Consider the following 21121-nt stretch of genomic DNA (forward strand, 5'->3'; position numbering starts at 1 on the left):
TATTTCTCTTCGCCTTACTTCATGGTTTCACTCCTCAAGATTACTTTACTTTAAATTTAAATGGAGAATCTTCAGTTACAATCTATTCCATGAATAAGGGCATCAGTGAATATATTCTTTTTTTGCTTATCAGAATCTCTAGGGTTACGGTCCAGAAATGTCATTTTAACTGGCTCCAGGTCATTCTTATGCACACCAAAGTTTGAGAACTACTGCTTTATAGCAATGATTTCAAAGGGAAGGAGGATGTACCTAGGCAGTGTACAAGATAATCCACTGAGAATGGAAAATAATGTATTACAACACTTTATATATATAGACATTTAATCCCATCCTTTTACATTTCTATTTTTATGGATGTAAATGTAATTTAGTAGCATGTATATTGCCTATAATATGCATTCAAATATTATTCACCTATATTAGAAGTACATGCTCAATTTTTTACTAATGGTATGAATGATAAAAAGTTTGGAGACAACCGCTCTTAAGCAGTCACATGTTTTTCTTCCACCTTTCTGTCTGCACACTATAAAGGCTGCATCTCCCTCTTGCCCACATGACTTGGGGCTGCCACCTTTAAAATGCTTGGATACTATGGGAAAACAGTCTCCTCTACAAATTGCCATCAGTTTGCAACACCCTTGATTCTATTAGTTACTCATTCTACTCAGAAGTCAGGCACTATAATATAACAGAACAACAATTATTTCATACTTCTGACAGGACACAGGTCTGTCATTTCACATTTTTCAAATTCCAGATTAAAGTAACTCACCTGAACCTCATCCCAGTTCTTCCTTTCTAAAAATATAAAATTTAAAGTTCTCTGTCCTTTAAAAATTCCAAGACTAAAAATTCTTCATTGGATGTATTAAATTTTTCTCTAAATGAAAATATAAATATACAATACTAGAAAGTATATCCAAAAACAGAAGAAAATGCAAGCTTCTCTTCCTCAAATTGTCCATATTGTTGAATTTGAAGGGCTAAAAATGCACTTTAAGTTCACCAAATTAAAAAAATATCAGTTTACCTTTTTACTCTACCTTTAAACTTACCAATTACATGTTTCTGTAAAACAAGATCAATGATCCGCAGACAGATATTCTCTAACTGCTGAGTAACCTAAAGACAAATTTAAACATTTAGTTTAAAATTCATCATGATAACCCTTAATCTATAAATATTAGCCCAATAAAAATACCAACAGGACTTTTTTGAAAGGAGAAGTTGACAATTCTAAATTTCAAGTGAAAAATATAACCAAGAGGGCGCCTGGGTGGCTCAGTCGTTAAGTGTCTGCCTTCAGCTGGGGTCACGATCCCAGAGTCCTGGGATCAAGTACCACATCGGGCTCCCTGCTCGGTGGGGAGTCTGCTTCTCCCTCTCCCACTCCCCCTGCTTGTGTTCCTGCTCTCGCTCTCGCTCTCTCTCTGTCAAATAAATAAAAAAATAAAATCTTTAAAATACATATATATATATATAAAATGAAGAAATTCTGAAAAGTAAACTAATGATAAAAGTGGGAGTTAAATCTGTAATAAAATTACAAATTCAGTTAGTTCCTTAGCTCATATTTTATACCAAAATAAGTTCCTAATGAATGAAAGATTTCAATGTGAAAACTTGGGCCATAAGAATACTAGAAGAAATGAAAAGAAGTTGTGTATAATCCTGAAGATGGAAAATGGCTCAAAGCACAGAAATCAGAAATAAATATATCAAGGCACTTGATTTCAAAAATTAATATCTGCATGGGGTAGGGGGAAGTCAGAGATAAATGAAAAATGGAGGGAATTATTTTCAAATGGTACCACAAAGATCAAATACCCTCCCATGAAATCAAATCAACAGAAAAAAAGGCAAAGGTTATGAAAAAGAAATATAAACAGACCTTAAGCTTTTAACAAGATGTTCACTCAAATACATGGTAAGAGTACAAATTCTAAGCCCCAGATTACCACTTTACACCTATCAGACTGGTAATGATCAAAAAGTACGTGTCTGGGAAGCGAGACACTGCTGTCCATTGATTTGGAAAGTGTAACTTGGCCAAGTTAGCAATATCTCTCAAGCTTACTCATAACTACATCCTTTGACCCAGCAATTCCACTTCAAGGGCTTTGCTCTCCAGACATATTATTACCTGTGCAGATGACATGTAAAAGGCCACTCACGATAGCAATGTTTGCGATCAGTTTCAACCAAGATTCCATTTAACAAAGGACAGTTAAATTATATTCATTAATGAGGGACCGGTTGAATAAACTTGACATATTATATAAAGGAATATTATGCAACTACTAAAAATATTTAACTTAAGTGACTAACATGGAAGGATCACCAACAGCAATTCAAAAATGGCAGATAAAAACTGTATGCTATCATTTTCATAAAAGAAAAATACACACACTCGGTTTTTTTGCTTAGCTATTACAATAGAAAAAAATCTCTGGAAGGAAAACCTTGTAGAGGACCTACCTCCAGAGAGAATTAGATCTGGGGAGCTGAGGGAGAAGGTGAATTTTCACTATCTTTTCACATCTTTTGGATTTTTCAACATACGTTATACTAAATATTTTTTAAGTAAGCAAAAATTAAACTCCATCATGGGTTACATTTTTCATCTGAGTCTCCTATTTCAAGTTTGGGGCATATTCTCTGAATATTCAGCTTTAAAGTACTGTCTTAAACAATCAACATATTTTGCCACCAGTAGGCATAGACACCAAGAACAGTTGCCAGTTGTAAATAACTGATATGCTTATTTATCACTGCATATCCCTGAAAACCAGCCCTGGAAAGAGACATATGTGCATCAACATTATTTGGAAGAATATACAATAAATGTTAACAACGACTGTTAAAAAAAAAAAGAGAGAAAAAAAATAAAGTTCCGTCTTAAAGTTCAAAGGATCCAAAAATCTCCCAGTTTAAAAATCTGTCAATATATTTAAAACCATTAAAGAAAAACTACATATGCATAAGCATCTGGTTTAGATTTCTAGTTTTGTTCTGCATACATTAAGTGTTTGTACATGTATTCATACACATGTGATTTTTCCTTTTAAGGAAAGATTCTTCTCAAAGTTTGCTTTTAATAAGTCAAAGTTCAAGATCACAGGACAGGCAGTCAGGGGACCAAGATTCCAGCCCTTGTTTTGCCTCTAATTATCTATGACCTTGGAAAAGCCACTTACTGAAGGCTTTCAGTTTTTGAGTTTTTTTTCATCTGTAGGTTAGGAAGCTGGATTTGATTAGTGCTTCTCAATTTTAAACCGTGCCTCCTTTGACAATCACAGTAAGTTCACATGCTCTTTTACTTGTAATGCAAAATAAATTTAACATCAAGAGTAAAAAAATTAAAAGGAAAAGGTAAAATACTATTTTATTTTCAAACTGATCCTGCTGCTCATTTTACTACTGCCCATCCTCCACACACACATATTCTGGAAAACTGGACTAGGGGATTTCTAAGGTCTCTCCAAATTTAAAATACAAGTTCTGCATATAAGGCTAAAGAATTATCCTTAAGTATACTTACTGTAATTTAATTTGGAACATCTCACTGTTCTGAATGGCCCATACAGTTTTAACAAGGATACAAAAATAAAACAAAATAACGAATATGGAAGTAAAAATTCACATTCAGCCTTTTAGGTGAAGGAGGCCTGCCCAGGAAAAGAATATCAAACTGTAATCAGGGGCGCCTGGGTGGCTCAGTCGTTAAGCGTCTGCCTTCCGCTCAAGTCATGACCCCAGGACCCTGGGATCGAGCCCTGCATCAGGCTCCCTGCTCTGCAGGAAGCCTGCTTCTCCCTCTCCCACTCCCCCTGCTTGTGTTCCCTCTCTCGCTGTCTTTCTCTCTGTCAAATAAATAAATAAAATATTTTAAAATTAAAAAAATAATAATCTGGTGCTCTTCCATTGGTATGTGATAAACACAGGATAAATCAACAGCCACAGGGTTTAACAATGCTATTTAAAGAACCAGCACCTGCTTCCTAAGTCACACTGTTCAAAACAGGAGCTGCCACCATTGCCGAGCAAGTCAGCTTGAGCTCACAGAAGTAACGAACTCAAATCTGATTTTTAAGGAGAGGCTATGTAATGCTTGGGGAGGAGAGAAGAAGGTTTCAGGTGGAGATGAATGGATATATTATCAGAATAATCTGACTGCAAACCCAAAACTCTGTGGCTGTGAGCAAGTCTCTCAATACCACCTAAACTTGTTTTCCACTTCTGCACAGGGACACTACCATTTACTTGCTCTAGTGATTGCATAGTAACATTAGTAAAATTCTATCAGCTAATAGAGGGGAAAGCACTTAATAACTGTCTGCACAAATTCTTATCCCAATATTCTTCTGGAATTCAGTTTAGGAAAGATGATGTTTTAAGCTCTTCTTTCCTTCCATTCTCATGATGTTTCTTACATTCGAATTTTGTTCCATTATTTAATATCTGCCACTGTGATTGAATGGCTCTCTCTCTCTACCAAGAAGACCAGACTGTGGGTTCCACAAGGCAGAGCTCATGTCTTATTCAACTTGATATTCCCCAACAACCTAGTCTAGAACATAGCAGATGTGATAAACTAAATTCAGTTTAGTACAAAGGAATATACTATGTATCTTACAACAATATGTAATATTCCCCCCTTCAACTATTTTAGTATGTTCCTTTAATATTTGAAGGTAATTTTTAAAATCTAGCAACATAACAAAATAGCAATTTTAAAGTCATGCCCATTGATCATGTAAATTTCAGTTAATGTTATTACAATGACATAATAAAACATAAAGAAATCCCACCTCTTTATGATCTTCTACAACTGTCAAGATAGTATCAATAGTATGTAAAATTCCCATAGCCATTACTGTTTTGTCTTCAATTTCTTCATATTCATCACTTTGAAGAACTTTGCCAAATATCTCAGCCTATGAACATAACATACACATATTCAACAATCAGTACTGTTATACTTATCCCTTGCTGTTGATATAAGTTAATAAAAAGGCAGGGGCACTCATCTAGATGTCAGCCTTGCTCAAACTTAAGTTACATACTTTGCCGAGTAAATCAATGACAGAAACTGTATGTTTAAAATATGGCCATTTTTTCCTTATCTAATCACTAGAGTGGAATATACATTAGTTATAACAATTAGATAGCTAAAACTTCCGGTTATCATTAAACAAATAAATCCAAAGTCTGGGAAAAAGTGAAATCTACCAATAGTCAAATGAAAAATTTGGTAAAAGGTAGAAGACAAAGTCAAGAAATCACCCAGAAAATGAAACAAAAAAGACAGACATGGAAGACAGGAGAAAAAAGGCAGGAAAATTAAAGACTTGGTCCTGACCCAGTATTCCATATCAGAACTATAGAACAGGGGGAAAAAATGGTGGGGATAAATTAATCAAATAAGTAATTCAAGAAATTGCCCAAAACTGAAAGAGTTTCCAGATTCAAAGCTCAGAAATGAAAATTTAGAAGGCTCACATCAAAGCACATCATTATGAAATCTCAAAATATTACAGATGAAATGATCCCAATGTTATTAGATTTAAGTACAACTGACCACAGAAATTAACAACTGCCAGAATTACTAGAGCAAACATTTTTATATTAACATTTCAAAGGCTTATAAAACTAAACTCCAAATTTTGGAATTTAATTTACTCAGATAAGTCAAGGCTTTTTATTTTTATTATTCAAGGCTGAATTTACTTTCAAACTAACATAAGACTTTGCCCATTCTTACCAAATGTTGGGTCATATCAACAGCAATTGAGGCTACTTCTTGACTATATTCGCATATCATCTTCTGGATAACATTAGTAACATCGTCATTTTCCGTCTCTCTAACAATGAGCAACAGCTCCTGCATGATAGGCCTCACGTGCGGCTTCATATATTCCTTAGCTAATGCAACAAAACAAACAAAATCAGTAAAAACTTAGGCATTCACAAGTGGTGAAAGGAATCAACTTGGTCACAAGGTAAAGTGGCACAGAGTAACAGATGCTTGGCAGATATTTGCTCTATGGTAAATAAGACACAAAGCTGTACCAAAATAATCTTCACCAATATATCCATTTCCCTTTAAGTCATTGGGGTATCAATCCTACACATGGGAAAGAACTGTCCTACCCAAAATGCCAAAAGCTTTCATTGAGAAATTCTAATTATACAAATGCTCTATCATCAGCATGACTTATAGGACATGATTATGACATCAAGATACAAGTGTAAAAAAAAAATCATGTACATAAAAACTATGCCCAATAGTGATGGTGCCCGTTCCCCACCACATATCCCTGTACAATGTCCACTGAAACACTGCTGAATAGAAGTAAACTAGGTTCATGTTCTTCATAAAACTGAATTTACCTTCAAGGGTTAACCTGAACTTTAAACAATAATCTTCTAAACAAACAAATGATTTATCTGTGTTACCACTCACTAGAAATACCACTTGCTACTTTCACAACTAGTAGAATCCTAGAACCCTAGAATTGAAAGGACTCCTGAGGCCATCTAGTCCAAGCCCGTGAATTTAAATATATGGCTATCTAACCCTTGGCATATGGTGTGCCTTGCCCAAGTTGACACAGCAACCTAGTAGCACAATCAAAACTAGACACCAGGTCACTGGATTCCCAGTATACCCCAGTGCCCAACGATTACCAACTTATTTCCTAATCTAAAATTTTTCTGGAAACCAGAAAAGGAGAAGAATAAAATTCTATAAAATTCTGAGGGGACAAAGGCTCAGAAATCTAAACCCTGCACCTTAAGACACAGAGAATCATCCTTATTAGGGAAGGAAGTAAAGAAACTATTTGAGAAGACTATGTCAAAAATAAAAATAGAATAAACCTCCTAAAAGGTATTTTTGGCTTTACCTTGTGTCTGGTTAGAAATTAATGACTGGAGAGCAAGGGCAGCTTCAACTTTGACAGGCATCTCCTTATCTTCAATCAGGCTCTTCTTTGCCAATTCAACTGCATTTCTTAGATTGAGCTCATTATGAAACTTCAAAGAACTGAATGCATGAAGTACCCAACAGGACTATGTTAGAAAAAGAAATTAAGTATGGAACTATTAGGATTATGGCATTCCATAATAAAGTCATGCACAAAGGAACTTCTTACTAAGTAAAATATAGTTAACTCTACCAAGTACTGTTTGTTTTGGGAGAGTAGCATATTAGCCTTGGTTGCTAACTTCTGGATCTCCCATTTTTTTAATTTAAAAAGGCAGTTTTGGGGGCACCTGGGTGGCTCAGTTGTTAGGCGTCTGCTTTCAGCTCGGGTCGTGATCCCAGAGTCCTGGGATCGAGCCCGACATTGGGCTCCCTGCTCAGCAGGAAGCCTGCTTCTCCCTCTCCCATTCCCCCTGCTTGTGTTCCCTCTCTCGCTGTGTCTCTCTCTGGCAAATAAATAAATAAATAAAATCTTTAAAAAAAAAAAAGGCAGTTTTGTAACTTCTAAATTATCTATATGAATTTTTCACAAGGAAAAGAAAATGGAACCAAATTGAAGTGTCTCTGAAAAAAGAAATCCTGTTCAAGCTTAATAAATACTATGATTCATAACTAATTTGTTATTTAGTTATATGTAAGAGCTACTACAAACCAATGTTTGACTTTCATTTGCTGGCCTTCACAGCAAACAAATGAAACATTATTTTCCCTTACTAGCATCAGGACTTAGCAAGGTTCCTTTTTTTTTTTTTTGCTCATATAAGGTATGAAGAATTTTTTTTTTTTTAAGATTTTTTATTTATTTATTTGCCAGAGAGAGACACAATGAGAGAGGGAACACAAGCAGGGGGAGTGGGAGAGGGAGAAGTAGGCCTCCTGCTGAGCAGGGAGCCCAATGCAGGGCTCGATCCCAGGACCCTGGGATCATGACCTGAGCTGAAGGCAGACGCTTAACCTGAGCCACCCAGGTGCCCCTGAGCTATGAAGAATTTTAAACCTTCTAGAGGTTACCAAATTTTAAACTATTAGACCACAGAATCATATTATTACTTTAATTCTCTATGTACATACAACACTAGTACCGGTAATTTGAATTGCCACAGACTTTTTAGCAAGAGAGTTACAATTCATAGAGCCTGTCAAAAACAACAGCCTACCTATAAAAATACTTGTACGCCCTCTGCACCTCTAATCTGCATGTGCCCAAATACTTCCCCAGTGAACAATGCCTTCTGTTTATAAAATGCTTTTGTGTGTAAGACATTGTTAACATATGTTCTTCATAGCAAGACATTCTTTGTGTTGATGTAGTTATAAAGATAAATACTAGGCTCTTGAATTAATGTTCTATTTTTATTTCTCCATAAAAGATATTGATTTCAGAAGTAATATACACTTAGAACATGAATAAGTTTAAATGGATTATTTTCTCCATTTTTCTAAGGCGTATATAGCAACCTAATATACAATTTATACTAATCAAGTTTTTAGCCAAACTAGAATTTCATGCTGTTTTAGACACTGAAAATTAATCAGTTTATGAATTTACATTGTATTATTGCTGTAACATCATCCCCCTCCCTGCACGTGTTACAAATGTAGCAAGTAGGGCTAGGGTGAACATTTAAAGCAGCTGGAATTAAAATCTGTAAATCCCTTATTTACTAGTTTGTTTTTTATTAGCTTGGGTGACCATAAGGGACATTCTAATTGACTTCATTTTATCCCAATATATGGTAAAAGGTCAATTTATCCAAAAACATTTAGTTCAATAATTATCTTACCAATGAAAATTTTTTTAAGTTTATTTTTTTTTTAATAATCTCTACACCCAGTTTGGGGCTCAAACTCACAATCCCCACATGACCCCAACATTAAGTCGCATGCTTTTCTGACTGAGCTAGCCGGGCGCCCCTCAAATGAACACTTTAAGATACATAATGAAAAAAAAAAAAAAAGATACATAATGGAAATATGGAAAACTTACTCTAGCTCGAAGATAGCCCAGGTTAGACAACAGTAATGGAAATACATGATTCTGCAGCAACAACTCCATTTGGTCCTTGAATAAACTCTTCTGTAAAGAAGCAGAAATGAAGTTTCAACTTAGTGATGCCTTGTTCATATATAAAAATCAAAACTAATACAGTATGTTTATTATGACTTATGCTTAATATATTTCTATGTACAATTTTATAAAATTATTTGACCTACATATTGTATATTTTTAAACAAGACAGAAACAGTACCTTACATATAATTTGATACTGATCGATTTTTGTAGCAATAAATAACACTAGTCATTTTGTACCCTTTTTTCATATGGCAACAGTTTCACACTGAAAAACTGACACAAGTGAAATTTTCTTTTTAATTAAAGAAACAGGTGACAGAAAAAAGGATGTTTACAGTCAACTCAATTATGCAGAAGCAGTCACAGGTTTTAAATTATTCACAACTTTCATATTCTCTCATTTGCCTGTGCTTAAGTAAATTATATTATGAGTAGCCTGACCTTCAGTAAAATATCAGCCAGGGAACCAATCACATGCAGGGCTCCATCTTTCTTCCTTGGGTTAAAGTTCGGGTCTGTTAGGATCTGATAACAAAATGCCATCATTTTGGGCAACACCTAGAGAAACAGAAGAATCCATTTTAGTCTATGTGAGCTTTCACTGCCTTACTACTACAGTATTAAGTATGATACACAAATTTTCAAAAGTAAAGCCATTTTATTGTGTTTTATCAAGCAATTATAATTAAGAAAACAACCCTTTTCCCTAACTAGGTCAGGAAAACATTCAAGTGATAGATTATAACGAATAATATAATTTTTTAAATAGTAGGGGTATAACTAATGTTTCAATTTTGGACTTAAAAAGAATAACTGTATACCTCTTTTCTTTTCTTTGCAGCAGTATACAAAAGAGTCTGGGCTGCTGTGGTGGGAGAAGCATAATCTTCAAAAATATCTAGGATTTTAAAAGGTTAAACCACATTAGCAAAAATACAATTACTTATCATAGATTTTGAACCCGACTGACCACTATTCCTAAACAAAAAAATAAAACTGCCCATATACGACACTGGTTTACAGATAAAAAGGTGAAGGATATATCATCAGTGCTCCCATGCACAACAATTATTTATCAAACTCTATATGTTGTCCTTTTAAACAATCATATTAAAGAGAACAATATATATTAGGCATATCTGTTTCACTAAGGACCAAAATTTATTTAGTGCTTACTCTGTGCCAGGCACTGGGGATACAAAGAACAAACAAAAGGGTTCTCACAGAAATCACAAGGTGAGAGAAAGAAACAGATTATACACATACACACACATACACACATAACAGGTATGATAGGGTAAGGAGAAAGAAAGTGACGTTATACAGAGTGCTAGTTTAAATACGGTGTCAGGGAGAGCCTCTTTAATTCTCTGTTGGGGTGACACTTAAGCAGAAATTGAATGGAGGAGGGAGAAAACTCTACATGGAAATCTAAAGAAAGCTCTCCAAACAAAGGAAACCACACGTGTAAAAGCCTTGGGGGACTACTAGGCCAGGGTTTGGCTCTGTCAACAGGTAGATTCAGCAGGTGTTCAATGGGTATTTATTGAATATACACCTATTTAAAACACACCACTGAACATCGTGAAAATTTTCACAAATTTCAGAACCCGCAGATATTTGAAAAGTATCTCATATGTCCATATTTAAATAGAAAAATAAAACCAAATCTAAGTCTTTGCCAAAATATAAAATACAAATGTAATAATACTAATAACTAACACGTATTGAGTGCCAGACACTATACTCATGAGATGACCTACTGTGCCCAGAACTTACTCTTTGGCAGGCACTATGCTAAGATTCGACAAGCATCTAATATTCTACTCTAAGCAGTTAAAGAAGGTAGTATACATGTATTAACCGACTTAATCCTCCCAACACTATTAATATTGCTGATTTTATAGCTGAAAACAGTGCATCTCAGAGACTAAGTAGCTTGCCCACAGTCACACAATGAGTAAGGGACCAAGACAGAATTGCACCCACACTGTCTTAACATCAAGAGCCTGCGCTCTCATAGTTTCTACCAAACCTAAAAACATTATTAATGTCAATGCATTTAGATTAAGAATACTTCATTCATATAAATAATTGTAAATGACAAAAATATAAGAAGAAAACTACATAATTGTGTAACTGTTCTTCCCTATAGTTATCCAAAAGTAAAATATACATATCAAATAGTAGGCACTTATCCTAGTCCACAAAATGATTTTTTTCAAAAAAGCACTTCAGTCTTGAATTATCCATATTCTCTTTTAATCAATAAAATGTAAATTCTGTCAATCAACACTCACAACTCTTTATTATTATATTTCTAAAAACTGAGATACTATCCTATTTGACATAAAGAGTAAGTGAAATAATGGTAGCTTTCTGAACACTAAACAAATACTCTGGTCGTTACAAAAACACACAGGTATTATAGACAAACTAAACACTAAAAGAACACCTTGAAAATAGAAGAAAGACTGGCTAATCATTCCACTCCCAGGAAAACAAAGGCATTAGGAAGGGGAAATAATAAATCATGCATACGTAAAATGATTTTCAAAAGGAAACAGTAGAACGGAGGGATAAGTCAGATGTGTAAATATTGTTTCTCCTTCATTTGCTTCTCCGGTACTTTGTCTCCAAGAGAAGAGGCACTCCTCGGTTACTGAATCAAATGATACCAAATACAAAGCACTGTAAAAGCAACATAACCCAATCATCTAGCATCTCTATCAGCAGGCTTAACTCAAGTAGCCGGAGACACCTGGCCCAACAAGGGAAAAGCACTGCATTCTCACTATCTTCAACGTGCGGGGGGGCAGTGCTAGTTTTATCGATTATTTATTCTAACGTTTATGGAAGGCAGACTAGAGCCAAGCACTAGTAGAGGAATGGAGAGGTGGAGAAGGGATGGAGAATGCAAAAAAAGCAAGTAAACAAGATAAAGTCCCTGCCCTCAAAAAGCACTAAGTTGCAGGAGAAAGAGGTACACAAGTAACATTCTGCTATGTGAAGTGCCTGAGTGTTCCAAGAAGCAATTAGTTTAAACCAAGGATAAAAGGGAATGAACTCAAGCGACCTACACAGTTCAGGAACTTCCAGAAAGATCCAAGTGAAAAGTTTCCTCCAGAGAATAGGGTCACACAGTGATATTCTCACTCTCTTGTGGAATACTTAGCCACTAAGATTAAGAGGCATACTAAATTGGGATGCTCCCAAAATATGCAGAAATCCAAATAATCTCCCAGACGACGAACAACCCAATCTACAAATGGGTATCCCAAAAGGTACAGAAAGGGATGGTCCCTCCAGATCAGCATCACAACAGAAAAAGTTGTAGACAGTTCCATGACTGCTTCAGCACCCCTAAGAGGGATGAACAAGACGGCTTTCCAACATCTACATGCTAAGGCCTCAAATCCATTGGCTCAATAGAACATCAAACTCTCATGAGTTTCAGAGTTTATCAGGCAACGCAGAACTTTGGGAACTTAACAAATAAAATCGGCTTAAAAATATAAATTTAGTTATATTACTCTACATATCCAGGAACTGATGAGGAATAAAATCATCTTGATTACCAAATTTCATTCTTATGTACTCATATGGATCTTCTTGCCACAGCTCTTCATCCTCATCTTTATAACACATCACAGAAAAAATCACATCTTCAGAGATATTCTGAGAAAAAACAAAACAAAATAACAAATGGCTATGGGCTATTCAAATTTGGGAAATATTAATAACGTATTTACTGACAGCCTTTATGATGTTAGTTTTCTAGACTGTTACATTAATCTTTGTGGTAAGCTTGCACTGGCTGAGGGGAAAACAGGAAAGCAAGAGCCTGGGGGAGCAGGGGAAAAAGAGTTAAACTTAAGATTGCTTTTAAACAATAACTGATTAGAAGTATAGGGAAAGAGATGAATGGAAATGCTATTCTTTGAAGCAACAGCGGCGATAATAAAGTTTTACTAACAAATCAATATTAAACACACCTTAATTCTTTAAGAAAGAAAAATAAATATCAAGCCAAGGTTATATTTACTATTGTGTTTCTTATTGTAAACATTTTTATATTTCCATTTTGGCCCTAAATGTCAATGTACCAGCAGTATTAAAATTTCTTTTCCTCTTCCATTTTCAAAAAAATTTCCTACTCTAGAAATGTAGATTTCAGGTGGGGAAAAAAAGAAATCATATCTAATAGCCTCTATGTACTCTGCTGCTAAAGCTCTACTAAGCCCATTTGTGCTTTAACAACTACATATGTAAAAACAGGATCATCTCTTCTCACTTATTCCAAATTAAATTCTAGGAGAAAAAATTCAACTGAGGGACTGGACTTTTCTTATTCCTACATTACAGCAATGTAAAAAAATAAGGTGAAAGGCAATAAGAAAAGAAATCCACTCTTAATTTGTAACAACATAGTATATAAAATGAAATCGGTATCTTTATTAGTTGCAAAGAAACTATCACTATTTGATCAACGGGATTAGACAAATACTATTAAGATGTCCACAGAAACAATACAAAATATATTACATTTATAAGACCAGTAATAAAGTAACACTAAACAAATTCTATCCTGAACACCAAAGGCAAAGTAAAAGAATTTATTTTCCTTTTTAGATATTATCATAGAGATTATAGAATTTAAGAATTCTTAGTTTGAGAGGGAAAAAAATTCAGTTCCTAGCATCTTTGAATTATCCAAAATTATCTATATGCAAATAAGAATTCATTTATTAATGGCCAATAATTTTTCATTCTCATTTGTTCTTTAATTAAACAATGATGCTGAATTCTATCTTTAAGTAAACAACTGATATAACAGAAAATTTCAAATTTAATCCCCAAAGAGAGATAAAAACCTTGTTAGCTCATACCTACAAAAGAAAATGACCTTGTTTCATTTCCTGCAAAATAATACTACCTTAGTAGAGTCTTGGTGACTCTTTTCAAAATGTTATCACATAAAATACCAATTGAGCCTAGCAACCTCTAGATAAGAAGGACAGAAAAATATTACCTGACTGAACAGAAGAGAAACTAAGGTTAAATGAGACTCCAAGCAAGACCAAGTGAATCCAGGTCTTACAACTCATTAAACTTGAAGGCCTCACTCTTCTCAAATACTTAAATTCCCAAGCCTGTCATATCAGATATAAGACTGCATGCGTTTGAAATTATTCATGGCAATAAAAATATATTAAATATATAATATAGGATTAGTAACCTACTTTGTCTGGAGAACCTAGCTTAACCAGAGAAAAATCTTGGAGAGCTACTCCCTGACACTAACCTGTATGTGTGGCTTCATCTGCTTCCAGGTGACAGAATGAACAATCCCTTGATTAAGATAGTTGAATGCTTGCTGAAGAACACGGGGGGCTACATACTCTTTCTGTCTATATTGGTCTAAAATTTTTAGTAGTACCTACAGGAAAAGAGGGAAAAAAAGTTCAGGAGAACATAAATAATTTTAAGGTTAAGGGGAGGGGCATTTTAGATATGACATAAAACCCACAATCCACAGAGATAAAAAAAAAAAAACACACAGATTCTGGGGGAAATCAACATTTTGTGAGAATACTCAAGGACAGGGCCGCCTGGGTGGCTCAGTCGTCAAGCGTCTGCCTTCGGCTCAGGTCATGATCCCAGGGTCCTGGATCGAGTCCCACATTGGGCTCCCTGCTCGGAGGGGAGCCTGCTTCTCCCTCTCCCTCTGCCTGCCTCTCTGCCTACTTGTGCTCTCTATCTCTCTGTCGAATAAATAAATAAAATCTTAAAAAAAAAAAAAAAAGAAAACTCTAGGACAGTTTTAATTATTAGATAGGTTCATGTTATATTGAATTCAAGGGTGTCTCACTGTAGTTTCCAGCCATTTGTCCCACTTCTAACCTAGGGAACTACTCAGAATAAGTCTACACTCTATTCCATGTAACTGAGCTCTTCAAATAAGTTAAGACTCCTATTAAAAGAAATAATAACAGACTTCACTAAGTGAAAATTGAAAACAACCACAAAGCAAGAGACACCATAAACAGATTGTAATATTTGATAAAGTTGAATTTCAAATTGGAAGAGGAGCGGTAAGTTATCCAAAAAATAGTATCAGGACAACAAATAAGCTCTACGAAAAAAGAAGTAAGTCAGCTCCCTAACTCAACTCCATATCAAAATTAATTCCAGATGGGGAGCTATTTCAGCAAGGTCAACAAAAAAAATGAAAGCATAGGATGTCTAGAAGAAAATATTAAAGGAGCACCTGGGTGGCTCAGTCAGTTAAGCGTCTGCCTTCGGCTCAGGTCATGATCCCAGGGTCCCACATCGGGCTCCCGGCTTAGCGGGGAGCCTGCTTCTCCCTCTGCCCCTCCCCCTGCTTATGCTCTCTCTCTCTCTCAAATAAATAAATAAAATCTTAAAAAAAAAGGGGGGGGGCGCGCCTGGGTGGCTCAGTCAGTTAAGCGTCTGCCTTTGACTCAGGTCATGATCCTGGAGTCCCGGGATCGAGTCCCACATTGGGCCTCCTGCTCAGTGGGGAGTATGCTTCTCCCTCTGACCCGCCCCCCTCTCATGTGCTCTCTTTCTCTCAAATAAATAAATAAAACCTTTAAAAATAAAAATAAAGAAAATACAAAATATCGAAGAATTTTATTTTGTAATCTCAGACCACAGAAAGTCTTTGTAAACATAACACAAAACTGAAAAGTTATTTTTTAAGTCTTATTTAAAAAAAAAAATTATTTATGAGGAAGGAACCATGCCCAAAGCAGCTGCGACTGTCCCAAGGATCCTCCATCAGAGGTAGCACTACAACAAAGTCCAAATCTTCCAATTCCTGGTCCCAGAGCATGTCATTATAGCAAGCTTAAAACTGAACTGCTGAATAAATAAAGAGTTCTTTCAAAACAGGTACAGAATTTATATACTCAGAATGAATTCAGTTCAAGTTATGTAAAATTCAGGTTCATCAAAGTTGTCAGAAGTCCCACCATCACTTAGATGCCCTTTCTGCGATGCAAGCTACAGGTGGATGCTATTGCACACGGTTCTTCCTAAGACGGCCGTGGCTTCTACAAGGTAGAGGTGGTGGGAGAGGAAACAACAGTGAAGGGGAGAACAGTTTTTCATAAGAAAACAATTTTTAAATACTAGGAATATATACCTGAAGTAACCAAGGTACAAATAGTTTATGACATGGATGAAAGGCCATGAAATCTGGAAGTGTATGTATGTACAACATATCTATGTTTAGGTGGCACTGGAAAAACTGGGCTGAGCACACTTCAAGAGGGCATCAACTTCAGGATGCTTGTAACAGCAGTGGGAACAGCAGAAGACAGAGCTGACCCACTTCCTGATTATCCTAGTTTCCATAGAGAATGGCTGAACAGATCATTTTATTCACTAATTTTCATTAGTTCATTAACAGATCATTATTCTAATTTTCCCTACAGACTGCCTTATGGACCAACAAAATAATTTGTGAGAAAATTACAACCATAGTTTCCTGAATTGTTGCGAGGTACTTTTTTAGAAATGATCATCCATAAAAGGAAGTATTCCATCTACGATGACAGCACTGAAGTATTTAACTTGATATCACTGACAATAAAGAAGACTAATATGCACAGATTTATAAAAATCTAGAAACTCCCTCTATATCACTAATGGCTTTTACCAGGTTTGATTAACCTTTGCTTCCTCACTGTGGTTTTGATACAGCCAGTGCTGGAATAGTTATTAAACTGCATTTGTTGAAATATAAAGAAAAATGTGACTTAAATGGCAATACAGGTCAACCAATCTTCACACTCAAACGTCCTCTATAGGTTTTAAGTATTAATACCAACTTGGATTATTTCCCAAGAACTAATTTTCACTGTACAGAATGGTTCCCAAACTTCCACAAAAATGTGTAAGTTCTCAGCTGAAGGTCTTAACTTCTGAGCTCCAACCCTCTTGAAACAGATCAATTCGTTACATAAATCTTCTGATATAAAAGCTTAGAACAAAGAGGTGAGGATCAAAGGAATAGAGAATAAGAAACCCATAAGAGGTCAGAGAGTTAACAGAAGAACCCAATCTAAGCACTGGTCACTGTGACATCACTATCAACAAGCTTAAAAGGTTTGAGTCTAGCATCTAGGAGTTTGGAAGGACACTTCTTGTAGAAGCTACCCTAGGACATTTGGTTTTAAAACTGATTGCACTGTATTAGATTCCCAGAGCTGCCATTTCATCCCCTATTAATATATAATGTATTAATATGTTCATAATCTACTTTTAAATGGATAGAAAGGACTTAACTTTCTTTTTTTTTTAAGATTTTATTTATTTGAGAGAGAGAGAGAGAGTGCAAGAGAGCGCACAAGTGGGGGGAGAGGGGCAGAGAGAGAAAAAGAAGCAGACTCCTTGCTGAGCAGGGAGCCCAATAGGGGCTCAATCCCGGGGACTCCAGGAGCATGACCTGAGCCAAAGGCAGACGCTTAACTGACTGCAACACCGAGGTGCCCCAACTTAACTACTTTCAATAATAAGCATTTCCATTTAAAAAGCATACATTTATTACCTGCTGAATTCCCACCGCATAGGTTTTCAAAAAGAATTCAGAAAATTCAAAGTATTCTTTTGTGACATTTCCTGGGCTTCCATATCTTAAAATACAAAGAGAAAATGTTTTAAAACAAAGCATGCTCACTAGTTTAAATACAGTCCCTTGCTGAAAGATCTATTTGGGCAGAAAACTAACACTTTCCCCTTTTCCACAAGCCCCAAGATGAAATCATGATGAGCTTGTACTTAGATTCTGGGCCATACTTAAAATTTCAGACAGAGGCTTCCACCTACTTAACCAAGAGTTTCTAAAGGGCACATATTACAAATAAAAATGTTATATCTGACTTTTTTTTAATAAATGTTTCTATAATTCAATTTGACTAACTTTCCTATGGAGCTGAGTAGCCATGCACCTTCTTGTACAATTCCTACATATTTCCAATGAGCTAAACAATGTCACGTCTCCATTCTTTTCTCACAGAAGAACAGAAAGATCCAGAGAAGACTGTCCACATCATTATGATCTCAAAGCCAACATACAGTTAAGCCTACCTTAAAACGGAGGGTGACTTTTTTTTTTTTTTGGCCCACTATGGCTTTTAAAGACAAATAATGATCTACTGTGGAGCATCAAGAGACCCATCCAGTTTTATTATATCCAATGCTGAGGTATTGATCATAAGATCGTAAATCTAATAAACAATTACCGTTCGAAGAGACGAGCCACAATATGCAGTGCCCATTTCTTACACTTCCACCAGACTAGTTCCGGTCTATCATCCTCATCAATCTGCAGAGTCTCCTAAGAGGACAGAAACACCCAGATTAAATTTCTGAATAAAAAGGTTTATGCAAACAACAAAGGCAGAATAAATCTTGTTATAGATTAAATAATACTAAATGTGAGTTTAGACTGCAAATGCAGATTCTTACTTACAGATTGCTACATAGGAATTAAATAAGCAAAGCAAATTTCAACCAACTAATGCTGTTGTTCACATTTATCTCCTATCTTCAAAAGGCCCAAATAAGTGGAAAACAAAATACAAAACACCATGTCCCTTGAGGAAGCTCTGGGACGACGGAAAGGTTTTATATCTTGATCTGAGTAATAGTAACACAGGTGTGTGTTTGTCAAAATTCACTGATCTGTTCCCTAAGTTCTGTGCATTTTGTATATAAAGTAAACCTCAGTATAATTTGTCCCAATGTACAGAAGAAAGAATACTGCACATTTGAAGACAAGCTTAAATTTTAAAATATGTACTTTAATTTAGTTATTTTGAGTAATTATTGAGTTAATTTGATAAGTGACATATAGCATCATTGTTATTACAGATAAAAACGAGACACCATCTTTCACCTACCAAACTGGCAAACTTAAGAATAAGTCCCTACTTATTAAAGTGTAAGCCAGGGCAATGTTTCTAGAGAGCACTTTACAAGATTTGTCAAAGCCCTAAACACTTCTAGGAGTTTATCCAAAGAAAATAATCATGTATATGCATAAAAATTTAACTACATCCTTATAGTTACACTAACACCCTAAAGCCACCTAAATGTCCAGCAAATGAAACACTCCATAAAAATGACAGTTTAAAAACATTCATAATCATAAAAAATATTTATAAGAGATCTTAAGTGAAAATTTCAAAACAGGACCTGAATATTTTTATATTTAATATATAAATTTTTATAAATAAAATGTGGCTATATATAGACCCAGAGGAAAAAAAAAGGCCAAAAGAATAAATACCAAGTTTTAAAAATGGTTTTTATCATCTTTAGTAAGATTAAATATAGTTATTTTATTAATTTTGCTTATCTGAACTTTATAAAAATGAGTATGTATTACTATTTTTATTACAATAGTAATTTTTTTCCAAATAGCAAGCCAGGATAATAAATCAGTCTACCATAAAAATCCCAAACCCAAGTTTTCCCAATTTTTCTCAACAAGAAGCCCTTTCTTACAGGAGGAACCGTCCTGTCAATAATAGTTCGAAAGATCTCCATCCACGCAGTCATGATTTGGTTATTCACTAGTTGAAGAGGCAATGCATACTGAAAACAGAAGAACATCATCATCAAACAATAATTCCTCCTCTCCAAAAAAGCCAGCAATTTCATCTATATTCAAAGGTTCAAATATATGAAATGGCTAACATTTGACCATGAAAATAGTAATCTCATATGGCTTAACCTAAAATTTAACTTAAAATAGATCTATAAACATATGCAAATAAATTAAAATTTTGAAAATCTAGGGATATGTGAAATATGCACGCCATGAACTGTTTTCTCTGGGGTACTTGTTTAAATAAAAAAAACTTTAATACAGTAAAGTTTCATTTATTCAGCATGAGATTTTAGAAAAGTGATTTCTACCATTTACCCCTTTGTGTGTCAAGATTTTCATTGTAACCACTTTTTTCCCAGCTTTATTGAGATACCATTGACATAACATTGTGTGAGCATAAGATATGCAATGTGATAATCTGATACACACAAACACACACACACGTATATATAGTGAAACGATTACTAAAATAAGGTCAACACCTCCCATAATTACCCTTTTTTTATAGTGAGAACTCATTTTAACCACTTTCATGAAAATCTTTACCTCATAAACATTTTCTTCAGTTACTCTCTCTACACTGCAGCATCACACCACAACTACTGTTATCACTATGGGTCTCCCCTGCTACACCATGAGTTCCACTCCTGTAAGACGCAGTGCCTCTGCGTCCATGCATTCCAAAACCTGCTACATGCTAAGGACATAAGGACAAGTAAGAGGCACAGTCTCTGTCCTCACAAAGCTTACACGCTAGTTGGGGAAAACACATATATGAACAAGGAATTACAATATGGTATGATATACAACACAGACAAAAACAGTACAATATTGTTAAAGGCACACGTAAGAGGATCACCTCATCCAGGCTGGTGGTATCAGGGACATCTTTGTAGAAGTTACACACAAGCTGAGACCTGGAGAAAGAGCACGAACTGGCCAGCCATAAAGGACAAGAGTGCTCCAGACAGAATTTCAGAGGCTCAGAAAGAGAGAGGACATGACCTATTCATGAAGCTGAAGGAATTCCAGTATGGCCGGAGTGTAAAGTACACAGGTAAGAATGGTAAAAGATAAGGTAGAGAGACGAGGGCTATAGGCTATGTTAAGAAGTTGCAGTGCAATGGGGAGTTGTTCGGGCTTGAGATAGGGAGCAGAGGAGGGACAGATTCTGGGTTAATAGGTGAGTGACGAGGAGTTCACTTCTGGACAAACTGAATTCTGAAGTATATATGGAACATCTATGTGCCCTGTACACAATAAACATTTAATAAATGCTACTTAGACAAAGTCAATTGTGTCATGCTTTTTTTTTTTTTTAAAGATTTTATTTATTCATTTGAGAAACAGAGATACAGAGAGAGAGCAAGCATGAGCAGGGGGAGAGGCAGAGAGAGAGGGAGAAGCA

The 21121-nt window shown here is 35.4% G+C and overlaps 1 protein-coding gene across 3 annotated transcripts in view; it reads right to left on the reverse strand.

Annotated features, from left to right (window-relative positions):
* IPO8 (importin 8) overlaps nt 1–21121 on the reverse strand; it is a 64956-nt gene that overhangs the window by 24685 nt on the left and 19150 nt on the right. For all 3 annotated transcript variants that reach the window (XM_036115218.2, XM_078075836.1, XM_078075837.1), the window contains 12 exons: nt 19608–19697; nt 18341–18435; nt 17647–17731; nt 14374–14508; nt 12647–12746; nt 9890–9966; nt 9510–9626; nt 8982–9071; nt 6915–7080; nt 5771–5931; nt 4818–4943; nt 1062–1128 (listed from right to left, as the gene is read on the reverse strand). In XM_036115218.2, the coding sequence (XP_035971111.1) occupies nt 1062–1128; nt 4818–4943; nt 5771–5931; nt 6915–7080; nt 8982–9071; nt 9510–9626; nt 9890–9966; nt 12647–12746; nt 14374–14508; nt 17647–17731; nt 18341–18435; nt 19608–19697 (1309 nt within the window). The remainder of the gene's footprint in view (nt 1–1061; nt 1129–4817; nt 4944–5770; nt 5932–6914; nt 7081–8981; nt 9072–9509; nt 9627–9889; nt 9967–12646; nt 12747–14373; nt 14509–17646; nt 17732–18340; nt 18436–19607; nt 19698–21121) is intronic.

The sequence above is a fragment of the Halichoerus grypus genome, chromosome 6 (genome assembly GCF_964656455.1).
Source record: "Halichoerus grypus chromosome 6, mHalGry1.hap1.1, whole genome shotgun sequence".
NCBI lineage: Eukaryota > Metazoa > Chordata > Mammalia > Carnivora > Phocidae > Halichoerus > Halichoerus grypus.